The 26,603-nt window shown below is 36.5% G+C and overlaps 1 protein-coding gene across 3 annotated transcripts in view; it reads left to right on the top strand.

Moving 5' to 3' along the window:
- The window catches only part of LOC126412349 (phosphatidylinositol 4-phosphate 3-kinase C2 domain-containing subunit alpha), a 250,635-nt gene that overhangs the window by 56,342 nt on the left and 167,690 nt on the right, over window positions 1–26,603 (top strand). For all 3 annotated transcript variants that reach the window (XM_050081901.1, XM_050081902.1, XM_050081900.1), the window contains 4 exons: window positions 9,939–10,168; window positions 10,275–10,374; window positions 11,197–11,414; window positions 11,532–11,772. In XM_050081901.1, the coding sequence (XP_049937858.1) occupies window positions 9,939–10,168; window positions 10,275–10,374; window positions 11,197–11,414; window positions 11,532–11,772 (789 nt within the window). The remainder of the gene's footprint in view (window positions 1–9,938; window positions 10,169–10,274; window positions 10,375–11,196; window positions 11,415–11,531; window positions 11,773–26,603) is intronic.

The raw sequence follows: 26,603 nt of genomic DNA, 5'->3' as shown, positions 1-26,603 counted from the left end.
TATAGATACCATCTGCGTTCCCTTCAGAGTTTACAAAATGTGTTGGTGTAAGTGATTTAACAAGGCAGAAAAGCCTGTGAGCACTGGTATGACCACTGGGTTGTACTGGTGGGAACTGTCCCTACAACATATCCTTTATTCTCATCCCAAAGTCGTAAAACAACACACAAATGTCATATTAACCCGCATGAATCCACCTGCTTACGAAGGTTTAAACCTCCAAAACATTTTGTGGAAACATATTGTGACTGGTAACTGTATATTTGTTTCATTTCATGTCTAATGTGTGTTAATATTTAATCATTTGTGACATTTTACATTGTTTTTCAATATAATGTGGTAGTTGTTACTATTTCTTTCTGTCAGCATAACAGGAACATTGGTATATGTCAGAATAGCTTGCAAAACTGCATTTGACAATAATATTAGAGACCTTTAAAACCGTTGAACTTTGATCCAGTATACCTTCAAGTACTTGGAAAGGAAATTGAGCACAGAACAGGAAAAAATTACTCAGAATCAGGTTGGTTGAGGTGTGTCATTATTTTATGAAAGGGAGTGATGTCACAAACACGAACCATTCAGGCAGCAGAAATAAGATTTCTCAAATTGGTAAAAGGATGTAAAAGATTGCAAAGAATTAGGAATACAGTGGAACTTCTATTTTATGTTTTCGTGCAGTCCAGACTTTAAAAACCCAATATTGAGGAAAATGCAGAATCGAGGAAAACATGAAAACCCTAAAGATATGAACAAGAACATATGTAATTGGCATATGCGATTAAAAATAGTAACCCTCCAGTAAATTGTATAAAACCTGTGTAAGTGGAGGAAATTAAATGTACAGTACAGTGTTTTTACAGTGTGGAAATGAATGTCACCAGTTCTTAAAAATCACAGTTGTGCAAATTCAAGTAAAAACTTGTCAAAAATTGAAATTTTGTGTCTGGATAAAAGATAATTGAACTATTTTCCAATGAGCTGTGACCACAAATTGTATATCAAAACATGCATTTTTGAGAGATCTTTCCTTTATGTTCAATTAGAAAAAAAGCAAAGATTGATGATCATGGTGAGCTAAACCAAAAACTATGAAGTACATTGGAAGGTGTCAGAATCTAATATGTGGGAGTCTGTGTTTTCCTTCTGTAGCCAGTGGCAGTGCAGCATACTCTGGTGATGTGAACACACTGACCTCTAGTGTATCACTTTTAAACTTTTCCTTGTTAATTATGCTTAGGGGAGAGCTTGTTTGCACCCAAATGAGCTAAGTAAGTGACATCAAAATGACATAGGTGAGTGTTTGTGGTCTATGTCGATACATTGGTTGGTGAATATAAATAGAGTTGACATGAAAGTATCACAGCCCAACAAGAGAGGAAATGTTGGTGACAGCTCTCGGCCTGGAACAAATCCTGTCAAATCAACCCCTTGCACAGCAACCAAGTGCTGGCTCACCCACCAAAAGGACAGCCGGTACAGTCCAGAGTGTCTATGCACCTTGTAAAATCTTGGTTCTACATTAGGGGGTAATCAACCTTTTTGGCAGGCGGCCCAAATTTTCAAGAGGTGATTTCCCCACTGGCCACATTACCAATTTTTGTTTTGTGAACCAAAACAAGCAAGAAATATTCATTTATTTTTAAAGAAAATAAAACAAATCTTAGGAAAGAACATTTATTACACTATTGATGAAATGCAATGTTAGAGGGATGTCTGGCTTTGTTTGACTGAACGGGCAAGTGGTTGCTACAAGCAAAGAATTTTGCAGATGAACACCACTAATTCGTGTTCTCATTTGTGATGTGATATAATTTATCCGACCAAAAAGCTGTTCACATGCACGAGTGTTTCCAGACAATAAAATCATTTTTGAAGCATGTTTGTAAAATGCTGCATGGTTCTTCTTGTCCAAATATGTTTTATAGAACTCTTTCAAACCAAACTGATTAAATTTATCTTTTTAACTGTGCATCATATTGCATTTTGCAGCATTCCATTTTGTAAATATCCCACTGTTGATCTCGTGTCTACAGAGAATGGCATAGCAAATACAGAAAAAAGCAGGCAATATTTCTTAAAATCTTGAAATTGCTTTCTAAATTTATATTTTGAGTCAGATATCAAAGAAATGTATTTCAACTCTGCTGGCTGTATGACATCAGATTGCTTTGACAGTGTAGGAAAATGTGTGAAGTTTTTGTTGGAATTATTGTTCCTAATGCTGAAGATTCATTTGGAATGCAGAAATAAGATGATGAATGATGTTAGTCACCAGATCTTTTCTTTGGAGTCAAGTGTTAACATCATTTAGTTGGCTAGTTATATCGACCAAGAACGCAGAGTCAAAAACCTATATTTTCTCTTCGAACCTGGGGAGTCTCTTTGACTTGCTCTCAAAAACTGATTGTATTTCTTGCTTCACATCAAATAGTCTTTTCAACATTTTTCACACAGGTTAGCCATCTTACTTCTGTATAAAATGAAATGTTATCGTGCTCTGAACCCAAAGACTTCAGAAATTCATGGAACTGATGATGATTCAGTCCTTTCGTCTTTATAACGTTCACTGTCTTGACAACAAACTTCAGAAATTCTCTTGATGAATAATGCAACGAAAGTTTAGTATCGACTATTTGCCAACTTTGCGGGCCTTCTGTTCAATCAATCGAACTAAATATTGTTGTTTCCCAGCCATTACTGGAGCATCATATGTTGTTAACCTTGATACACTGTTAAGTTTTAACATGAAGTGACTTAATGTTGATATAACTGCTTCCGACCAAATTTTGTGACTTCGTGATATCCTTAAATGGATACAATGGCGCTAATTCTACTGTTTCATTAAAATAGGCATGAACACCGCTGACATAAATCACCACTTGGGCTGTATTCACCGTATCTGTGCATTCATCCAAAGCTAGAGAATAAAATACAAACTCAGATGCACGATTTTTCAAATTATCTTTAATTTGTCTTCCATTGTCATCCACACATCTTACTAATTTCAATGATGGTCTCTAAGCATTCCTCAACTATTTTGCCATCTGAATATGGCTTAGATTTTTTTGCCGATATTAGAACTACTGCATAACTCACTTTCACATAGCATGCTGACTCTGAATTCGCCCTTGTAAATATCTGCTGTTGAACAGAAAGTTTCCTTTTTAAGTCATTTACTTGTTTCTGTCAAAATTGTCCCTTGTACTTATCAAACATAAGTACGTGTTTAGTCTCGCAATGCCATTTGATGTTATATTCTTTTGGAATGGAGACAGATTCATTGTACATCAGACATGTGGGTTTTGTTTTATATTCCACAAAAAATAGTTTACAATCCACTTTCTTGAAGAGTTCTAAACTCCTCTGTAACTTTCCTCTTCTTACATCCTATTTTGTTTACTAGTTGATGCCGTTACCAAGTTTACATCCTGAATTGAAACACACTTTTTTTTTTTTTTTTTTTGACCAAGTCGTTTCTGAAAGTATTGGAGTGGAGCCATATATGTAAGGGAAACATGGACGATAAATAGTTTGGACAAGTAGAGAATAGTAGCTTTCGAAATGTGGTGCTACAGAAGGATGCTGAAGATTAGATGGGTAGATCACATAACTAATGAGGAGGTATTGAATAGAATTGGAGAGAAGAGGAGTTTGTGGCACAACTTGACAAGAAGAAGGGACCGGTTGGTAGGACACGTTCTGAGGCACCAAGGGATCACAAATTTAGCATTGGAGGGCAGCGTGGAGGGTAAAAGTCGTAGAGGGAGACCAAGAGATGAATACACTAAACAGATTCAGAAGGATGTAGGTTGCAGTAAGTACTGGGAGATGAAGAAGCTTGCACAGGATAGAGTAGCATGGAGAGCTGCATCAAACCAGTCTCAGGACTGAAGACGACAACAACAACATTGACCAACTAGGATCACGTTAACAACTTCAATTCCTCTTCTTCCTTTGTTGTTGTTTCGTATTTTTCCAGTATTCCCTCATTTTCTCCCCATGAAGTCTCTTCCTTTCTTCTGTCCATGTTGTTCCCAATTTTTTATTTCTTCTGCTTTGAAAGCCTTCCAAATTTAGTATTTTGTTTTTAAAACGGTTTCTTTCTGCTATTTCTGATTCTTTGATGTTGTTTCTTTCAAGATCTTTTCTTACATCTGTAATCCATGCTATTGTCGATTTCTTCTTCCAGAAATATAGGAGTATTTGTTTTGTTAGTCTATTTCCACCCATTCGGTAGAGATGTCCAGAAAAGGTTAATCTTCGTTTGGCCATTACTTCAGATATTTTCTCTATATTTTTGTAGATCTCCTCATTACTTCTTATTTTCCACCCATCTGCAGTTTTCATTGCACCCATTATTTTTCTAATAATCCTTCTTTCCAGTACCTCTAGTTTGACCATCTTATAGTTCATCGTTAGGCTTTCATATCCATATAAACATTCTGGTCGTACCACTGTGGTGTAGAGTTTTAGTTTTGTTTTTCTAGATATACATTTCTTGTTGTAAATATTTTTGGTCAAACCGTATGCTCTTTCCATTTTGTTAATTCTTACATCTATTGCAGATTTTTCTAGTCCATTCTGTTGTATAGTTTCTCCAAGATATTTAAATTTATTTACTCGCTCTATTTTACATATTTGTGTTCCTATGTATTTTGGTGCATTTTTTTATGTTTGTCATGATTTTTTTTTTGCTGAAATTTTGAGACCAGTTCTGTTTGCTAATTTTTCCAGAATGTTTATTTGAGTAGCTGCTTCTGTCAGGTTTTTGAAAGTATTGCGAAATCATCCGCAAAAGCCAAGCAGTTTACCTTAATTCCATTTGTTTTCCTTCCCAGAGTTATTGGCTCATTTTTGTGATTTTTTAGCTCTGAATTCCAGATTCTTACAATTTTTTCTAGAACACAGTTAAACAGTAAAGGTGATAAACCATCACCTTGTCTAACACCAGTTTTTATTTCAAAAGGCTGAGATACTTCTCCCATAAATTTGACTTTAGATACTGTACCTGTTAGTGTTTCACGAATTATGTTTGCTAGCTTAGATTTAACACCAAATTCTCTAATGGCCTTATCTATCGTTTCTCTGTCTATACAACCAAATGCTTTCTTGAAATCTATAAATGACACTAGTATTGGTTTGCTGGTTAACATTCTATGGTGAATTATTGACTTTAAGTTAAAAATTTGTTCTGCACAGGATCTTCCCTTTCGAAAACCACCCTGATATTCTCCTAGTTGTTTGTCTAAAGGATCTACCACTCTGTTGAGGAGAATTTTTGATAATATTTTGTATGCCACTGGCAGAAGTGTCACTCCTCTGTAATTACTGTCATTTTGTTTGTCTCCCTTTTTATGTAGCAGGTGGATTAATGCTGTTTTCCATTTAACTGGAATCTTTTCACTTTTCCAAATGTTCTCAAAAAGCAGCTGTAGATCCTTTATGATTTGTGGTTCTGACCACTTCAATAATTCTGCTGTAATGGAGTCTTCACCACTTGCTTTATTGTTTTTGAATGTTTTGATGGCATCATGAATTTCTAGCTCTGTTGGTAGGAAATCTTCCTCTAGATTTTGAGGTGTCACTGGAAATTCTAATTTATCTGTTGGAACTGGACAGTTAAACAACTTTTCAAAAAAATTTGCTAAAATTTCACAATTTTCTTTATTATTTAATCCTATTTTGCCATTTTCATCTTTGAAACAAATACTTGGTGCCTGATATCCTTTAAGTATGTGTTTAAAGGTTTGGTAAAAATTTCTAGAATTATTTTTTGTGAAATTTTCTTCTATTTCAATAAGCTGACAATTTTCAAAGTTCCTTTTGATTTTCCGGATTATTTTTGATGTTTCTTTTCTTTGTTGTCTGAATTGTTCAAGGTCTTCCTCTTTTTTCGAACATCTCCATTTTCTCCATTTTTGAGCTCCTTGCATTAGTGCTTCTTCACACTCCTCATTCCACCATGTCTTCTTATTATTCTTGGCTAATCCTAAAGTTTTCTCTGCTGCTTGAGTTATTTTCATCTGGAGTTCACACCAATCACCTTCTTTACTTGTCTCAATTTCTTCTCTAAATTTTTCTATATTTTCTTTTGTAATATTAGCTGTAGTGGTGTTGTATGTGATCACTTTCTTGGTCGCCTTTTTGGTTTAGATGGGAGAAATTTTATTTTAATCTTAGAGAGATAATGATCTGATTCGAATTCCCCATTTCTGACTATTTTAACATTCATAATTTCCGTGATGTACCTTTTAGATATGACTACGTGGTCCAGTTGAAATTCGCCTAGGTTTGGATTTGAATGTCTCCGGGTTTTGGCTTTTCTTGACAGTTTGCGGAAATGTGTGGACATGAGTTTTAACTGAAACATTTTACACATGTTGATCAGTCTTTCACCATTTCTGTTTGTTCTTGAGTGTGCTGGATATTCACCTACAATAGCTCTAAATTTCTTTTCCCTCCTAATTTGCACATTGAAGTCACCAAGAAGTATTTTAACGTTCTTTTTAGGTATGATAGAAATTTCGGATTCTAAAAGATCCCAGAATTTATTTACTTTCTCCAGATTTCTTCTGTTGTCAGCATTTATAGGTGCATGACAGTTTATGAGGGTGTAACTTTTATTCTTGCACTTCATTGTTAACATGGATATCCTTTCTGAATTTGATCTAAATTCTGTTATGCTATCTACTATTTTTTTGTTTACATAAAATGCTGTTCCACACATCGGCATGTTTTCTGTTATTCTCACTGCTGGTTTCCCTTTATAAATTCTATAATGTGTATCAACTACATCCTCATCTAAAAATCGTGTTTCCTGAACTGCTATAATCTGTATATCGTTCTTCTGCAGAAATAATTCTAATTCCTTTTGTTTCCCAGTTTTCAGAAGAGAATTTACATTTAAGGTTCCAAAGTAGTACTTCAACTGAAAACTGGAAGGCTTTTCTATATATTTCATCTTTTCTTCACCGCAAATGTTGGGACTCCCCAGAATCCTAGGTCCCATTGCATTACATGATGTAATGGTGGATTCCTCATCAGAGTTACCATCTGGGGTAGAGCATCCATTGTGCGAACTTTCCATATTGTGACTTGAAGCTGTAAATTGTAAAGAGTAGAGAATCTGAGGTCATCCCTGAATTCGCAAAGTAAGACCAGGTTGTTAGCCTGGAATATTATTTATTCAGCCGCCACTAACGTGTGGAACAGACGCTGTCGGGGTGCCGCCACTAACGTGTGGAACCGTCGTGCCCTCTGTCTGTTTTGGCCTTGGACAAGAGGCTGCCTCTTCTGCCAGCTCCGCTGTACCGAAGTCCATCTTCTCTGCCTTCGCTGCCGTTGAGGTCTTCACCGTATCCCTGGCAAGGGGCCCTCAAAGGTACTATCACCCGGGCCAGGTGACCCAAGGTTTTTTAATGAGGTGTTACTCCTCTCCCCCCCTCCCCCCCCCCCCCCTTCTCCTTTCTCAGCCGGGCTTGGGACCGGCTATGGCGCAGTTCCTGTGTTGTTGTTGTTGTTGTTGTTGTTGTTGTTGTTGTTGTTTTTTTTTTTTTTTTTTTTTTTTTTTTTTTTTTTTTTTTTTTTTTTCCCGTAACTCAGAATCTGCCAAAGAGACCTTATGGTAATCAGAGTTTTGTAATTTTTTATGTATGTGGTACATGAAGTTCAGAATCAAATATTAGTTACCTAACATAGTTTGATGCAACTCTCAAAAATTGCTTACAAAATCTACTTTAAAGTTTCCTGAAGCTGTTCAGCACTGTAAAGCAAGTTCTGTGCTTTAATTTTTTGTGTGGCTCTGTGGTAGGATGCTCAACTGCCACATGGGTGGCCCTCAATTCTCCCCCCCCCCCCCCCCCCCCTCTCTCTCTCTCTCTCTCTCTCTCTCTCTCTCTCTCTCTCTCTCTCTCTCTCTCTCTCTCTCTCTCTCTCCCTCCCTCCCTCCCCCCCCCCCTCCCCCTCCCCTCAGCAATCACAGACCCTGTAGACATCAATTCTCAGTTGTGCTAAATTTTTAAACAAAGGCCCATGTTCCACAGGCATTTCTGTGAACCATATGGTACATAAAGATGGAAAAAAAAAATCATTTGAATTGTTTTTCTTTTTTAAAAAACAACCTTATATATAAATGGTCAGTGATTAGAGATTAATATCTGCAATGATAATTAGATTTTTGTGTGTGATATATGATTAGAAATAAAATTACTTGCATTTTTCATAAAAATGAGAGTTAAATGTGTGCTAATTGACATATATTTATGTGATGTTGGTATTCAAAATGAACTGAAAAAACTTAAAAAGTTATGACCGTAACTAGACTCGAACCTTTTCATCTTTGTAATGCGGAATCCTTAAATATACTACTAAAATTAAAAGGAGGTAATGAGGCAGAAACCATTGCTAAAGTCGACTGGTGAACTTACTCACCATAACTGAGTACACAAAATGAATGCAAGCCTACTAAAATTAAAGACAAGCAACACAGATTAAATGTAAAAAGATAAAAGCTGGCTGTATGTATCTGAAGTAATGATAGGTCTATCGCGATTGAATGTGCACCATGTACGTATACATGCGAAGGGCTGTAACTTTAAGGCCACTAATGTTGTGAATTTGCAGTAAATTTAAATATGGAATGTGTTGGCTATGTCTGGCACACATTTCATTCACCAGTTGCGCGATACGTGCTACTGCTCATTGTTGGTTGCATATCGCTGGCGCTAACTAAATTTTTTCAAGATGGTGCGTGGGCTTTTCAAAATAAATCCAATATAGCGATTTTTTTTCAAACATGATTATAGAGAATCTAACGATAGTTCAATCGATGAACAGGGATATTCTCATTGTAATTGGGTATGATACGAAAGACACTTGCTGGAATGCACTTTGGGGGATTTTATGTGAAATAAAAGTTGAATTTTTCTGTCATCTGAAACAGCTCCGCAGGCAAAAAATGAGATGCCTGGTCTACACTGTGCAGTCAACAATGCATGGTCTGTGGTCCACACTCATCACTGTATAATGCATGTTGTTTATCTTGTTTGCTTGTTTGTAGTAGCAGTGTTTTGCAATTTTAAATAAAAATGAATATTCTTAAATGTGATGTTTTTGGGTATGTGTAAAATAGTCACAAGACTCCAAAGCACCTTATTTCCAAAGTCCACCCATAGCAGCTGAAGGAAGTCAATCTTGCTGTTAGAAATTGTAATGTGAAATATTTTTGAAATTAAAATATTAGATCACACCCTACAAACAGTTGATCTAGTTTGTGTTGGAAGGTGATAATTTGGTGGGCTCTATTTAAAGAAAATAATTGCTGGAAATGTGAAGTGATGAGGTGGACTTCATTCCAAAAGAATCAGTGTGGACACACAAATTTTCAGCAGCTACAAGCCAAAGTGTCTTCATCAATTTTGTAATTTTATATGATAAACATATTTTTGGGCATTCATGGCTTTCCAAGAGACTTCACATATAACAGACTACCTGTGCTCCTCAGTTTCTTGTTCCAGAATCAAATGCTTTTCCTCATAGGTTCTTGACATGCATATCAGGTTCTAAAAGTCACTGTACAGACGTAACAGATTGCAATTCTGCCAGCTACAGAACACACTGAGCCTGCTCTTGAACTGTCGCCATTTTAAATTGCATCTAACAAAAATGAACGATATCTGTAACCTTTCCAACCATACAGAACAAATCTTCCAGAGATTCCTTTTATTGTTATGCAACTTTGCTGTATGTATATACATAGTTTGGAAGGTTTTAAATTTTTGTATTGTATAACCAATCAGACATCTGATGTTCTGTTGGCATTCTTCTCCACATTGACTACATTTGAATTTTGAGTTGATTATTGGCTCAATAGTTTCTAGCCTATTTGTAGATAATAGGGTAACACAATGTTTACTAATGTTACTATTCTTTTACAGTAAACTCCACTGTGGAACATGTAATTTATCATGTTGTTTGTGAATTGGAAGGTGACCTAACTGGTGATGTCAAAGATTATGTTTTGAAAGTATGGGGTCTAGCAGAATACTTTACATCTCAGACAAGCCTGTCAGATTATGAATATGTACATCAATGCATAAAACTGGAACAAGATGTTGTGCTCACCATTTTGCATATTGATCAGTTAACTAGGCCTCTAGCAAGGACAGTAAGTACCAATCCACAAAACATCACAAAGTTGCTCTGATAGAACAAAGATTTAAAAGTTATGCAATGTGATAAGAGTCCTGCAAAATACATTTCATTCGTTTCAGCTGCAGGATGACAAAAGGGATACTATTTTGACTCTGGAAGAGTTAGTTCCAAATGAACCATCACATCCAATAACTCATGATAATTTATTAATAATTTTACGTAAGTTTAAACTTTTCAAATCTTACATTTAGCTATTATTGAAATTTCAGTTGATTAATTGTTTAGATTTTCAATATTGCTTCGCAAATGATTGTTCATTTAGAAACAATAGCATAAAAAGTTAAATTCATTCATTACAACTTATGAAAATGTGGACTTTCACTGTTGCTGCTATAATTAGACTAGCACTTTCACAGAAAGGCAAAATGTATTCAGTTCAGTAGCAGAAATGGGAACCCACTTGACACCAATAAAATCTTTGTCATGACTTGTATTGCATGCCTTGGGGGAAATATTTAATCCCTATTTACTCTGGAGGATGTAATGACACATCAGAATTCAATCCAACTCTTTTTTTTTTTTTTTTTTTTTTTTCAATGGTTTGATTTTTTGGGCAACAGAAGCAACATTTTTTAAGGATAGCGTATCTTATTTCAGGTACTTAGAAGACAGGGAATCTTCCGGCAGTGTAACAGTTCTCTGCAGCTTAACGTCCATTTTTTCAGACCTTGTACAATATTCTACAGCTTGTGGTACAATGTTTATTCTTTTTCATTAAGATGTATTATTGTAAGCTGACAATCACAACACTGTTTCTAATGCATCTGGACATAAAGTACCATGATTGGACTTCATTTTTTAAGTTAAATGTTTCTGCTTTAACAGTTTCGTTGAAGTCTTTACTACCAACTTAACTGCCATTAATGTTCCTCATTGTAAACAAAATTGTGGAAAATTATAAAGATAGGAAATGTTTCAAATTAGTAACCTAATATGCTTTTATGAAACATTTATCACAAAGAAAACATTATGCTTTTTCAGAGACATTAGAACAAGAAATGGAGAGAGTTCATCATGCTGCATTGCAAATGGCAGAGAAGAATAATCCAAGTGTTATGCCTTCCTTACAATCAAAAGGAGTTGTACAGGCTGTGAAAGCAGTATGTACATACTTAGGAAATATAGAAACACAAGAGATAACAGAAGCTCTTGAAGGCTTCAAGTCAGCTTGCCTCCAGTTCATACCAGTCACCCAGACAGTGAGTATGACAGATTTTTAGTCTTTATACATCATTTACATATTATTTAGTTGTTGTTATACTTGAAAATTATTAAGAAATTATCAAAAGTATTTCACCATGTACTAATGTTCCCAGGAAGTAGAACGCTCAAGATCAGGTATTGCTGTGAAACACCCTGAAATTCTTGATGATGATGGTGATTATTCAATAGTGACTCTGAGGATGCAGAGTGCTTCTGACCATGTTGAGAATGTAGCTGAAAATATTACCCATCACTGTGATAATATTCGTGATGCCATTCAAGTGATGGTGGAAACTTATTGTCATGCATTTCATGTTGACTTCCAGCTTAGCACCAAAGCTGAACTACCATCCAGTATGTATCCAACGTTTTTTAAAATTAATATAGTGTCTTAGAATGGCTATTTATTTCTCCTCTTTATGACTCTCAAAGGCACCTAATGTTGCCTGTGTTCAGACATTAAACAGTGATATAATCTGCTTGTAAAAAAAAAACACTACTTTAACATATTGTGTCCACAGTTGTGAATTGTGTAAAAAATGACACCATGGTGTTTTTGTGGATCTAAAAGTTTAAGACTATCAATGTAACGTTTGAGGATAAGGTCTCTAGTTTATCCTATGAATTTCTGTGTATAAAAATGAAAGTATCATTAAATAATTTATTAAACTCACATACTAAAGGCAGGCTGGCTGGCTGGTACTTACATTTGGGCAGTGTAACTACTAGTGCAGTTGATATACAAACAAATGTAAGGTAGTAAATTTTTTCCAAATAAACTTTACCACCTTCAAAGTACAATTTACTGTACATGAAACATTATTCCAATTGGTGAGTCCATAGCTTGAAATATTTTTACACTCACAAACAATGGTGACAACTCTTCTCTCATATCCTTCTTGATCACTTTCACATCAGCAAATAAGTGTCCTTTCATAATCTTCTTCATTACACCATTACTTAACCAATAATGATCTCGGAAAATATCTGGGTCAGTTTTGAGCTGTTTGTTTTTTCAATGCCCAGTATGCTTCCACTCTCCACGCATGGCTGAAAACTCAGTTCCCAAGGTACAAATTTGGCACTGATCCTTCTCTTTCCCTTGTCTTCTGTTAAAATTCACATCTATGTGATTACTCTGCTATTCACACTTACGCATTTGCTAAAGTGTTCATAGAATCACTTTTGGAATTTCTCTGTAATTCCACTCTTGAATAAGATGTGGGAAAATCTTTTTGTGTGAACTTTGATTTCTTGTATGTTATTGCAATTGTCATTTCTTCCTTTGTAGATACAAATCAACAAAGTATTTTTGCATTCAGAGGAGAAAGTTGATGATTGAAATTTTGTGAATGAATCTCACTGCAATGATAAAGATTATGTGCTGGATTTTGAGACAGTGATTTATATTTGGTCAATTTGGATGTTAATGGTACTCAGTCTCATCACAAAGACTTTGTACTCACTGATTGCTGTATACAATATGATGATCTTTATTTGCTTAGGATTGTTTAACAGTAAGAGATCTACTAAGTTATGATAACCACTTACACTTTGAGTTAGCTCCTGAACTAATTTCTAAAAATAATTTTCGGAGAAAGCAGTTAATACAATTTCGGATGTTGTTTTATGCCTACCTCTGACTGTAAACATGTATTCTTACCAGCATATGTGTAACGTCAAGTCTCTACCAACTAGAATTATGAATCAGGTGCTTATTTGAAATGAGATCCAAATTTTCCTTGAACCTTTCTGTAACTGTATCATCTAAATTGGAAGCTTGGCAAAGAAGCCAATTATTAATTTATTTTTGTTGTCGAATATAATCTGTACGTGTGCTAACTCATAGCAACTATCTACTTCAGTTTCACTACAAGATAAACTACTTGTAAAGGCAACAAATGTCACCATCAACTGAACTTAATTTTACGTACAGTACTCCTTTTGGTCTTTCAGCTGAACTTGTCTAGCTTTATCCAGCTATTGGTATCCGTAACAAGTCAGTGCTTTCGGTGGCAGTTGGAGCTCTGGTTCTTTCCCAATGCAGCTATGGCAGTATGCAACTATAATCCCAATGTTTTCTAGATATACCCTCTTCTTGTTTGACATCTTCTCTTTGGAACTGTACACTTGTTTGAAATTTTCTGAGTCCCTCAACTTTTTATTTTATTTATTTATTTATTTATTTTAATTTTAAGAAACAGGCCCAGTCAGCTCCACACAGCCCCTGTTATACACGTCCACCTTCTGTGTATAGTGGACCCATGATTATTAAGCTAAACCAAGCTCAGAGAGAATACAGTTAACTCCACCACGTGTTCAGTGTTTTGGGTGGCTTCCAGATTTTCTTGATTTTTCATTGCATCTGACAGTTGGCAGATGTCCAGAATGAGGTTTCTCATCAGTTGACATGTTGTGACTTTTTTAAATAAGAAAACCACTTGTAAACTCAATTTTCACCCAGTGTCATCTTTGCGACTTTCTTAAGACATCGCAACAGTTTCTGCAGGATTTTTCCTGAACGGGAACCATATTTTCACAGCTATGCATTGTTCACATTATGGTGGGATTTGGCCTGAATTTAAACAGCAACATTGCTCACATTCTCATGCAAGGATGGATTAAAGGGGGGAAGGGGGAGGGGTGATCACACCTACCCTTTCCCCCCATTGAGGGTTGAAACTAAATTAAAATCAAATGGTAATTTTTGTAATCTGCACCAAAATTAAGCACGTGAATTTAGAGTCTTGGTTAGTAGATTTAGTCATTTAATTCAGTATTCCCCAGGCCACCTTACTTCCCGTGTACAAGAGAATACCTTTACAAGTGACTTGTGCTCCCCCTCCTGTTTGAATTGTGGGTGCTAAATATTAGCAGGGCTTCCCAATCTGACACAGCAGCATGTGCTTCATGTTTTCCTTGGGGCACTATCTGCTTTGCCCTTGATGTTGTCATTGCTACTGTTGTTAGACTGATTTCCCAGAATTCAGTAGCATATCCAGAGTGGGTTCCATCATGTGATGCCATTGAGAAGTGCTTCTCTGCAATGCTGAATCTTCACACAGTGCACTGCAGTATACTGTCATTGAGAACAGTTGCCGCTGTTGCTGCGATCAGCTTTTGATGCAACAACGAGCAAATTTGTTGGTGCCATTACTGCTGCTGCTATGCTGGTGTCATGTGCCGGCTTTTCATAAGCGGCTATCTGAGCGTTGGCCAGTCAAATGCTTTGCTGAATGGCTTCATGTGGCGGCCGCTATTGGATACAATGTTCTGCCAGTGGTAGCTCAGTGTGAAGGGGACGTTTGTCATGACAGGTGGAGTTTTTCAGTTTTGCGCAACATGAAACGAGTTTCAAAAATAATGTCTGCCTTCTGTAAAAAACAGAAGACAACATTTAAGTGACACCTTGCATATTATGTGGACCAGTGCTCTTTGTTCCCATATGACATAATTTTGGAATTAATGTTAGTAAAGTAACATCATTTGAGATTACTCACACATTTTTACATGTTCTCATCCATAGTGGAGTGTTTTTGATGCTGTGACTGGAAAGTTAAATTTGAAAGTACAGAGAATTTCTGCATCAGTTGTTTTACTTGATAAGCACGAAGTATTTTGATGCTCACCCATCATCTTCAGGTGGGAAATGGATCAAACTAATTGCTGAAACTAAATTACTTTTACTGTGTTTACTGAGGTAGCGATAAGTGAGCTTTCATGGATAGACATACTTGTTGATGTAATGACTCCTTTTGAGCTAATGATAGTGTATACTGCCTTGAATTTTTCCAGACGTGTATAACCAAATCAGAATATCAAATTGATATTGACAGCGAAGTGCAATTTATCATGGTAGGGGGTGATTTTGTCGGTTTGCCAATGTGTGTGTGTGTGTGTGTGTGTGTGTGTGTGTGTGTGTGTGTGTGTGTGCTCATAGTATGGCTGTAGCAGCAACAGCTGTACAGTTCCTAAGTGGACTGTGTTCTCACATCACCTTCTAACTAGCATACAATATTACTCCACTTCTGTGGCATTATTTGTGTCACTGTTTCCTCTAACAGTATTTGAATTTCTGCCACACTGAAGCTTTTGTTATTTGTTGTCACATAGTGTTTAATCTGTGCCCAAATCATTTCTGTAGCATTGAAGTGGCAGTGGTATGGCGGAAGCCTAAGATCCCTGTGGTCATATATTGTTGTTGGCGGAGCTTTAGCTTTAGTCTCAGAATGGTGTGGGGTGTTATCCATTATAGTTACTGGCAGTCAATTTAAGTTTTCCAATAGTTGCTTTTTGAATAGTTTCAGAAAACTACCACGGTTCATCTCCATGTGGCAGTCACTTGTTTTCCTCAATTTGTAAATTAGGAGACAGTTAGGTATGAAACCAGATGCAGTTCCATCATGCAAGACAATAATCATTGTGCCCTTTACCACTGGAATAGCAGAATTTCCACATAGGCTAACATCTGTCCAGTCTTTTCTGATGGAATGACTGGCATTTATCCTCATTCCGTCGAACCACATAATATCTTCAAATGTCACTTTAACGATATTTCTTAAAAATCAACAATGCTCTACTACGATATCATCTCCCTCCATTACAATTTTCTGTCCATTAATTTTTTTTACCAGAAACTGAGGGCTCTGACAACCATTACTAAAAAAGTCTTGCTGCCTGTGAATAGCTCTGCCTTGCAAAGAGTAGCACACAGTTTTTGTAGAGTTGGATTTTTTCTTTTCTTTCTTACTATCCATACTACGTGTGGTGACGAACAGCATCTTGCTGAAAAGAGTCCTAGTTTGTTACTTGTGGTTTTGTCATCCTGTTTTTCCCAGACATCCACAGTTTCGATTAACCAGCCTCTTTCCCCTTCTATATCTTTCCTTAAAAACTTTGACGACAGTATTTTCGTGATCTTCAAAATGTCTGCAGTTCTTACGACTACCTTTGTTAGAGGCAATAGTGTCACACAGTTGCCTCTCTCCTTCTCAAAATAGTCTCACACAGAGCACACAACTCACGCCTGACGTGGAAAACATAAGCAGATCACTGAACTTTCCAGTGGCCACTCACCCCCCCCCCTCCCCCCCGCTTTAGATATTCTGCAGCGCAGGATAAACTCGCCGCGCAGAGAAACAAAGCACACAGTGAAACGGACCCCAACTATTTATGTATGATACTGGCCATGAGCATTGTCTGTAACTTGCTACATTAGCCATTACCTGTAAACAGCTGGACATCAGTCACTGTTATTCAGGTCTAGGTATATATGACTAGTCAACCTGTAACGTGACCTGTGTATGTGATTTTTTTATTTATTTATTTGATAACCGTCAAAAATACAGATCCACATACTTGCATAAAACAGAGCTATTTTCCTTGAATTTTTCCCTTCTTTTGGTAATTTGCTTTTCTTCTATATCTGTACGGAAATTTTCTGGCCTGCCTGCGTCTGATTACCCGTATCTACCAGTGACATCTAGGAATGTTATGCCCATGTCACCACGCACCGAAGTGAGTATGCTTTCACATTCACATCAGTATGAGACCAGTAAACCCCATATTTATTTAATGAATCCCACTCCATGTATAAAACAGATGATTACTTTATGAATGAATTAATGCATTCATTTATGCCAATCGTTGCTTAGGTGTGCTAACTGTGATAGATATGTATGCGTGTATGGTGAAAGGGTTTAACACACAGTTATGATTTTAGTCCTACATATACTTTTCAGGGTTGGGCCAGATGAACTTTTTAAGTATTTAGAGCCTTCAATGAGTGATACATCACAGGTCCAAGATAGTCAGATCAGCTGCTCTTCAGCATTATTACCTACAGATTATACTTCAGCATCAAGCATTAATTATGAGACCGACATTGGCCTGCCTATTGGGACTAAGCCTTCAGACTGAGAGCTCGCCAGGGTGCTTCAAAATCTCTGAACTTCATCATGAATGTAAATTCTCATGTTCTAATCACAACAAGGGAGGGAAGTTTGAGAAATTGTATCTGAAAAAAGGATACTTAGATAAATACAAATCATGGTTAGCTTCCTCACCACCAAAACAGTGCCTATTCTGCAAAAAATGCTCTTTTTTTGTGCCTGCTCTTAAGGGTGGCAAATTCTCTAAGTTCCTAGAAAAAGATGGTGACAGCAAAACACTGTATCACCAGCAAGCTTTAGAATGTGCCTATGACTTTCTAGTTTCTTACAAAAAACCTGAGAAATCCATTGAAAGTCAAGTGAACAAATGCTCATTGAAAACAGCAAAACAAAACTATAAAAAGTTGTCATTTTATTTGAAAAAGGTTGTTTCTTGGGAGGCAGAACATGCCTTTTAGAGGGCATGACAAAGATGGCTCTATTTTCTCAAAAGATCCCAGAATATCTAATAAAGGTAACTTCAAAGAACTGATGAAATTTTGTGTCAAAGAATGTGGAAGTACTGATTTAGCAGCATAGTATAACTGTGACAGCAAAAGATGTAAATTACTTTGTAAAACTGTACAAAATGATTTGATTGAATGCTGTGGTGGAGAATTTATTTCACAGATATTATGCAGAAACCAAGAAAATGTATTCCACAGTATTAGATTTGATGAGACCACTGACATGTCACGATGACAATTTTCCTGAGATACATTTACACTGTTCACTAGCAAGAGTTGGCATCAGGACCAGGATAGTAAATCAGTAATACTTCACTCTTTGTTTCTTCTGTTATCTTTGAACTGAAGTTGGCACAATGCTTACTGAGTGTACTATCTTGGGCCCTTCACTTTCTCTGATACATGTGTACGTCTTGGCCTCCTTTCCTCCTCAGAGATGATGAGCTACTCAAACGTTGGTTGCTGAGTGACCTGCTCATCTTCTCTCCTCATTCTCTCCAGCCTCTCTTATATTTCCTCTTTTCTGTTCCGTAGAAGGAATAATTGTTCTGAAGACTAGGAGAATCAACTTACTCATGTGTGAAGGGGATTGGGGTGTCAGATACTGTGTTCACATTATGGAAATGTGACATGTGTTTTTGAATCACACTTTTAGACACATAGCATTGAACTTACAAGTGATCACATCAGTGCATGTTAATGCAGCATTTACACCAACACTTGGTTAGAAAGATAGATAGCATCCACATGCTGTTCAGTTGACCACACATTTCTGTTGTGACTAGACATATTTTCTATTTATTTCTGTTATTTTGTTGGACATTGCAAAAAGTAAGTGAAACCAAAAGCAACAATATTGACATCAAGCTACTAATTATCCACCAGTTTGGAATATAGTGTCACAATATATAAAAATAAAATTATGAGATGAAGAGCTTGGAGAGAATTGTTTTTGATCTTCTGTGATGGAATTAACTCAAGGAAAAAAGTAGGTAAGAAAAACTTTATTTTAACAAGTACATATTTTAACAAGTACACTTTCATTCATATCATTTGGTCTGCAAGTTCAAGTCTACCTTGTTTAACAACATAGTTGTTGAACTTGGCTTATGAAGTGGACCATCTATTGTATGTACTTATTTATTGGAAATTTCCTACTAAATGTTGTGAAGTACTGTAATTACTTTTACAGTTTGTTGCCACAATCGACGCTGATACCTCACAGGTTGCGTAGTATTCTCCACTTAATGCACACAATACCAAAATTACACTCAATTTAGCTATGTGCTAAAGGTAGCTGACACTTAAGTAATAGTTGTTCAAAAGGGAGCCACTGCATACCATTGTCTCATTAAATTTTCGATCAGCCCAAATACTTCATCTCCTACAATCGTGTGAAGAAGTGCCATGTAGTGCTTTTCAGTTAATTTTCACCCCCCCCCCCCCCCCCAGTCAAGCCCCTTGGTACATAATAAGATTTTCAAGAGTGTTTTTCATAGAGAATCGAATCTCTGAAAATTCCTGAGTCACTATCTTTCCCATAAGTGTGCATGTCTACACAGCTAAAGCACTAGTCAGTCACAAAGTGCCAAAGCACTAGGGAAAAATATCTGCAGGAGAAGTATAAGAGAGAATGTTCTGGATTTTGTATTCCGACATGTTTGCTATTGAAAGCTCTGATGTGGTGATGGTGAAACACTGCATGCTGTTCATATCCTTCGGATATTTCAAACTATTCTTCTGTATTTGGCTTAAGCATCACAGTCTTTAAATTACGTCTAGATAACTTTCCATGCTTGACAAATTATCCCAGATATAGTTGATTTCCCAATTTTATGTGAATATTGCAGCTTTGCTACTGAACAGCCACTTGCAAATTATCTGAAACCAAAACAGATTGGGGGAAACTGCAGTGACTTATTGCACTCTGCTGCTCGTCATGTGAACTCTGTTGAAATTCTGTCATGCTTTAGTATGCATCAACGCATGTTATATCTGAAACTTAGCCCTAACATTACTTTAACTTGTGAGAATTCTTTGTATATGTGAAAAAATGGAAACTTCAGTTTGATTGTTACTTAAGATGCCCCCCGCCCCCCCCCCCCTCTCTCTCTCTCTCTCTCTCTCTCTCTCTCTCTCTCTGTGTGTGTGTGTGTGTGTGTGTGTGTGTGTGTGTGTGTGTGTGTGTGTGTCACTCTATCATATTGGACAGGGGAAGAGGAGGGAATTATAGTGAATAGAAATGTAGTAAATGAGAAAAATTACAAGGAAGGAAACTACGTGGAGACTTTTATTAATAAGGGAGTAGAAGAGCTCTGAATATGGTTAGTTTCAGTGGAAAGGTAAGACTGGGAAAAAGAGCATAATGAATTTGATTAGGGCGTGGTGTAGATAAAAGGTGTGGTGGGAGAATGAGAAAGAAAAAGTATTTTTATTTGTTGCGTAATTTTGTCTTTTCACATATTTTAATTGTACCACAAATGTGCATTTCTTGCTATTATCAAAAACAGATAACTTAATAGCCAAAATTGGATAAGTGTCTTAAAGTTTCTTGTATAAACAGTGTGTCACCATTTATTAATATTACACTAGTAAATATAATTCTCCGTATTTTATTTTGAAATAGAAAATATAGAACGAGATTAGGAACAAAAAACAGTCAGTCCCATCAAGTAAAATTTGCATGTAGTTCAATAATACTGAACACATTTTTCTTTCTTTTAGATTAAATAAATAATTTTCCACCACTATGTTGATTACCTTAACATTGCTCATTCATTGTATATACAAGGGTTGAATGAAAAGTTATGCCTCCACCTTAATTGGGTTTGGATGGGAAGATTTTAATAAACCAAATGCAGAAATAATCCTTGGAATGTGATGTTTAATTACCAATATTCACTTTTCCACATAATCGCCAGCTAATTGGATACATTTCTGCCAACGATGTCAAGTTTTCTGAAGCCGTGACGGAAGAAGTCGACACTGTTTCTGCTGCCACAGTCTCACAGTTCTGTCAACGTCTTCATCAGAAGCATAATGCCGTCCCTGCAGATCGTCTTTCATTATCAGGAACAGATGGAAGTTAGACAGTGCTAAATCTGGATTGTATGGAGGATTCTGTATGGTGGTGATATTCAGTCTGCATCCAGGGTACCCATCATGTACAGATCTTCCGATAGCCAAGTAAAGTAATGATGTGACCCACATTTCTTGTGGAGTGCCGATTGTGCTTGCAATTTCTCTCTGAGTGATACAACGATCGTCCTGAATCAATCTGTCAACATTTTGCTTGTGAAACTTGGTGGTTGCTGTCACAGGACATCCAACTCTTTGTTTGTCATGCAGGTCATATGTTCCCGCCTCAACATCTTTACTCACCCAACGACGCACAGTACTCACATCAACACAATCACCATAAACTGCTTTTATTCTCTGATGTATCTCCTTTGGGGTGACACTTTCTGCTGTCAAGAATTCAATAACTGTACGTTTCTTAAATTGCATTGACCGAAGATCTGTGCAGGGTTCCATACTTTACACTGTAACAACACAACCATTCAATGCTAAGGCTTCCTGCCAACTGGAGCTATAGAGAAGAGGCTACAGAACAACCCAGTACCTGCAGCATACCAATGCTGCCAACTTTTGAAAAGTTACGAAGGTGGAGGCATTACTTTTCAGTCAATCCTCATATAATATACATTATTTTAAATTTGCTCTATATAAAACACTTTTGAGTAATGACTTTCTTTATTATTAGAAAATTTTTATTTTAGTTCTTTACATACTGCTTGTTTAACTTTTAACTTAATCACTGTATGTAAATAACTAAACTCTGATTTGACTTGAAAGTAAGGTTACCAACTTAAAATTATCAAAAGCAGGACAGTGCTTCACAAAAACGGGACTTTATTTTAATAAAGCCTGACAATTTATTTTAGAACCAACAAATTGTTTATATTTTACACAGTAGGGTAATAAACATGCTCTAACCTCAATTTGAACATAAAATAATACATTTAAAATTTGCTATAGTATTAATCAATGGTATTTCATTGTTATAAATTCAATGCAAACAACTTGATGTAATTTTCAGTCTTTTCTGGTGGTGTTTTCTTTGACTGTAAACTGTACTGCTGTTATCTTCATGAATATAAGTGCAAGGTTCCTCACAAGACATATTCTTGAAATTGTGCCTGATCAATAAAATTTGTTTCAATTTATCAGTTTGTCCACTGAACAGCTATGAGAGAGAACCTATGTTGAGGGGGTGCATTACTACTAGAAATGGCGAAGTAAAATTGGAAAATTTCTAAAAATCTTTTGACATTTTATAACATTTTTAAAGTAATGAACACAACTCTTGGTCTACTGTCGAGTTTTTCTGAAGCATTGTAGATCTGACAGAGTTCTTGACATTGCAGGACTGATAAAACAGTTTCAAATGGTTCATTTTCACACTTTTGATTTGTAAGTACTGAAAACCTGGAACCCTCAAAGCAAAGGTCCTTAAAGTCCTTGAGTTTAAGCTATTTGAAGTACTTTAATTCTTCATTGGCTGCATCTATTTGCCAAGGTGTTGAGTGCATATTTCATAGAAACAAGATGCATTTTTGTTGTACACCTGACCCTCTTTTTCCAAACCAGCTTCTGTAAAGGGAGTCAAAGCTTATCTGGCTTAGAGAGGCATAGACGTTTTCTCAGGTCTGTTTTTCATTCAAATTAATACATTTCCTAAAAATTCATGTGCTTCAACAATAGGATAGTTTTTCTTTTCAGCAGAAATCATTTTGCAATGAAAAATGGGCATGGTTGAGGAATGAAGCAGAAGATATTACTCCAAAAAGAGAGCTAGTAGAAAATTTCTTATTTTTGTAGGCACTAGTTTCCTATCTTGAGAGAGGAGGTAAGACTTAAGTGCTGGGTACGATGACAGCCATCAGGTCCTGGAATGTGTTATGAGCAATTGGTAATTTTTGTCCACAAATTGGCAGAAATCTTTCCATTTCTCTGTACTTACTGCATTCATGTGAAAAAAGTTTAACACCTCCATAACAAAAGAATCAGTTCTGTGTTGCAAAGTGTTACATAATACATGGTCAGGGCAACCAACTCCTATTATGTTTTCATTTAACTTTCAACTTTCCTTTGAGAGTAGAATGCACATCCCCCCCCCCCCCCCCCCCCCCTGTGTCCAAGACCACTGAAGTTAACATTTGCATTGTGACTAGCAAAAGCAATGTATTGAAAAATATTTAGGTTATGCTTCTTCTAAGTACGTAAAAAAAATTGGTAATACTTTCAGATGCTTCATTAAGACTACTTTGTAAGGCAAAGATGTTTGCTTGAATATGAGTGCTTTCATAATCGAAATATTGAATTACAGTTAGGAACATTTTCAGTGCACCATGATTATTAACATCTGTCCCCAGGTTAAAGTATGCAACTTTGTCATTCAAAGTTTTGACAGCAACACCTACAGTGTGAGGTGCAATAACATAAATTGATAATGTCTTCTGATTTACTTCTTCCACAACATAAATTTTTGCAACCTCAGATTTTGGAAATGTTTTTTATTTAACCCTCAAGCAGGCATGCTGTTTTTCATAACATGAGAGGGCTTGTGGCACATTTTGTACACATGTATGAGCAAAATCACAGAAAAGACCAACTCCAAACATTAAACAATACAGTTGGGTCAGATCCCAGCCAACCACTTATTTGATTACTAATTATCTCATGGATAACTGCCTCATTGTCAGAGTCTGGGTCATTTTCTTGCACTGATCGTAAATTTTTTCCTCATCTAACTCACTGTTATGATATATTAGTGCTGCTCACTTGGGCATATGACAGCACAACTTATTACTATGTTAGCTGAAGCAATAAGGAAGTAATGGCTATGGGCTCGCAATTGTAAAACAACAATGGAACAGCACAGTAAAATGTTATTTGTGATTGGTGCACTTTATACATAGGTGCACCTGCCCGAGGATTAATTTGCTGGTACAGTCCATCAATTTATACAAAAGATGGTGGAATCATGTGGTATGCCAGTATTGCTTGAACATTTATAACTATGGGTGTATGTTTTTGGTCACAAAATCCACATTGAGCCAGATGTGGACAAAGGTAATATCATCCTGTTTTTCTGTGGTAAGATGTCTTCCCAAGTCGGTATCACTCTTATCTCATATTAACGTTACTATCCTATACTGCACATTTAGCTTCACTTTCATTTCATCCAACTACAAAGCATAGGTATTTTGCTTTTAATTTACCTTTTTCTGCTATCACTACTATTTACCTGAAAGGACAACACACTTCTAATTAGTGGGATACACTCGTGTACGGCAACAGCACTTCACTAAAATTCTCTATGAATCAACACTTCTAAACACAATAGCCTATGAAATATCCAACTTCGAATGATTAAGTATCAAGCTTTTGTTTCAGAGCATGAAAATGAGACAGTCATAGACAAACTAAGATCTCTGGAATTGGGATATTGTATTTGTGGACTATGATTGACATGTTGCTCCAAACAGTTACAAAATTGTAGTGAACCTTGTGAAAAATATGTAGCCAAGTGTGTGCAGCTTATTTCAGTTATGCTACACAGAAATCTGTTAGATGTTGAATTGCAACTTCATTACCAAAAAGCAGATGTTTTCTAAAAAAGAAAAATGCCAACTGGATATTAAAAAAAGCATTTGAAAGCCAACTGTTTTCAGAAAAAGCCAGATGGGAAACTCTAGATGAAAGAGCTATGGAACTAAGCAAAATTTAAGATTGCACATGACTTATGGCCATGTAAGCCTAATAAACCGTAGATAAAAAGTTAGGGATTCTGCATTTCCTGAATTGTGAGACAGCTGCGATGATGGCCATATGTAAGGCCATTATATAATAGTTAATACTAGTCATCTCAGTTCCCTTTTGTAGCAATGAATTTGAAGCGCCAGGGAGTGGAAAGGTACTGGAATAGCAAAATAAAGTATGCATGAACTCTCAAGTTTATTATTATTGAACAATTAAACTCTTCACAATGAGAAAATACACAATTTAATAGTGGGAACACTAATAATTAATTAATAAGGGAGCTAAAGCCAAGGCTCACCTCATTAATAAATTCAATACTTGAAAAACATGAGAGCAAGATGATTAAAAAATAAAAGAAGCCCCCATATGCGTGGGCCAAAATGAAATTATCAAAAAAGTACTAAAAAAGTTGCAGTAAAATTAAAATTGCCAGATGGCGTGGTTCATTAACAAACAATTAAAGGTCAAGAACATCAGTTGATCAATTAATCAATTACATTTAGCAACTGCACAAACAGCTTCACCTGAGGGATTACAGGAAAGCAAACAATGGGAGTAGCCTACAATGGTGGGCAGAAATGGAAAACAAACAAATCATAAGATAGTCCACGCCAATAGCTGAGTGGTCAGCGTGATGGACTGTCATGCCAAGGGACCTGGATTTGATTCCCAGCTGGGTTGGAGATTTTCTTCGGTCAGGGACTGTGTGTAGTGTTGTCTTCATCATCATCATAATCATCATCTCATCGCCATCAATGTGCAAGTTGCCAAAGTGGCGTCAATTCAAAAGACTTGCACCAGGCGACCAGTCTTCCCGATGGGAGGCCATAGCCACATGACATTTCCATCACAAGGTAGTTATTACACAGGTGGCTGGATCGAAAACAAGTAATGTATATTTACTAGACTGAACTGGCCAGCTGTCATGCCAAAAAGATACCTTTTTCACAGACGAGTGAGAGGGTTACATTACAAAATGAGTTAGTGGATGCTACAATACCAACTGAAGCATCTACAGGTTTTCTCATGTATTCAATAAATAGGACATTAAATAACAGCTAATGTGCCCTGTAACATTCACATATAAGCAGAATTAAATACTATTCTAATAAAATACAAGACATCAATGAATCAAAGGAGGCTGGTGAGTACTGAATAAGTAACGCTCCAGACATGTAACTTGCAGAAAGATTTGACAGAAAGTGCAGGCTTGTGTACACATTCAACCCAGCCTCACTACATGGTAACATGACAAGTAGAGATAACAAAATATAATTATAAGCCATGTTCACTACAAATTGTGAATATATGTCTAGAAAATTGGCTAGATACAGCCTGGTATAAAAATAAAAACGAGGGACTTTGACTCACAAAAGCAAATAAGAGGAATGATCACAAATGCCATCCAGACCGAAAGGATGCAGTGGGTCACACTTCGGTAAAGAACAAGGTTACTACTCATTACAACAAAAAAGGCTCACTGTATAGTCCACTATATAGGTTCACAAAGATTTCCCGAGCAGGCTGACTTCCTCCAATGGTAGAGTAACTGACAGTTAAGCTCAAATTAGCATGATGATGACACCAATAACGCACTACAGTGTAAGATGCTACTCTCCAACAATGTTCAACCCAATAGAGCACTTCCAGCTGCCCACAGTGGTGCCAGCAAGTCACTTCCTTTCCTGTTTGCCAAGCATAGCCCTATATTGCCGTTCCCTGCTGCTTACATGCCCTCTCATGGGTTGATGTCGTCCGGTATTTGAACAACAGGGCAGAGGGGTGCACAGGACAGGTATGATTGATTACTGTGTGCCAAGAATATCACGTAGGTGCAGCACAGAACATAAGGTAAAGTTCTACCGTGTCCAAAGATCAGGCTCGACTGAAAAAAGAGCTGTATCCACTAAGGCAGTTGAAAGCTGACACCAGAATGGAAGGCAGTTCTGTTTCCTCATGTTAT

This window comes from Schistocerca serialis, chromosome 7 (genome assembly GCF_023864345.2).
Source record: "Schistocerca serialis cubense isolate TAMUIC-IGC-003099 chromosome 7, iqSchSeri2.2, whole genome shotgun sequence".
Lineage (NCBI taxonomy): Eukaryota > Metazoa > Arthropoda > Insecta > Orthoptera > Acrididae > Schistocerca > Schistocerca serialis.
This window is presented reverse-complemented; position numbering and strand designations above follow the sequence as displayed.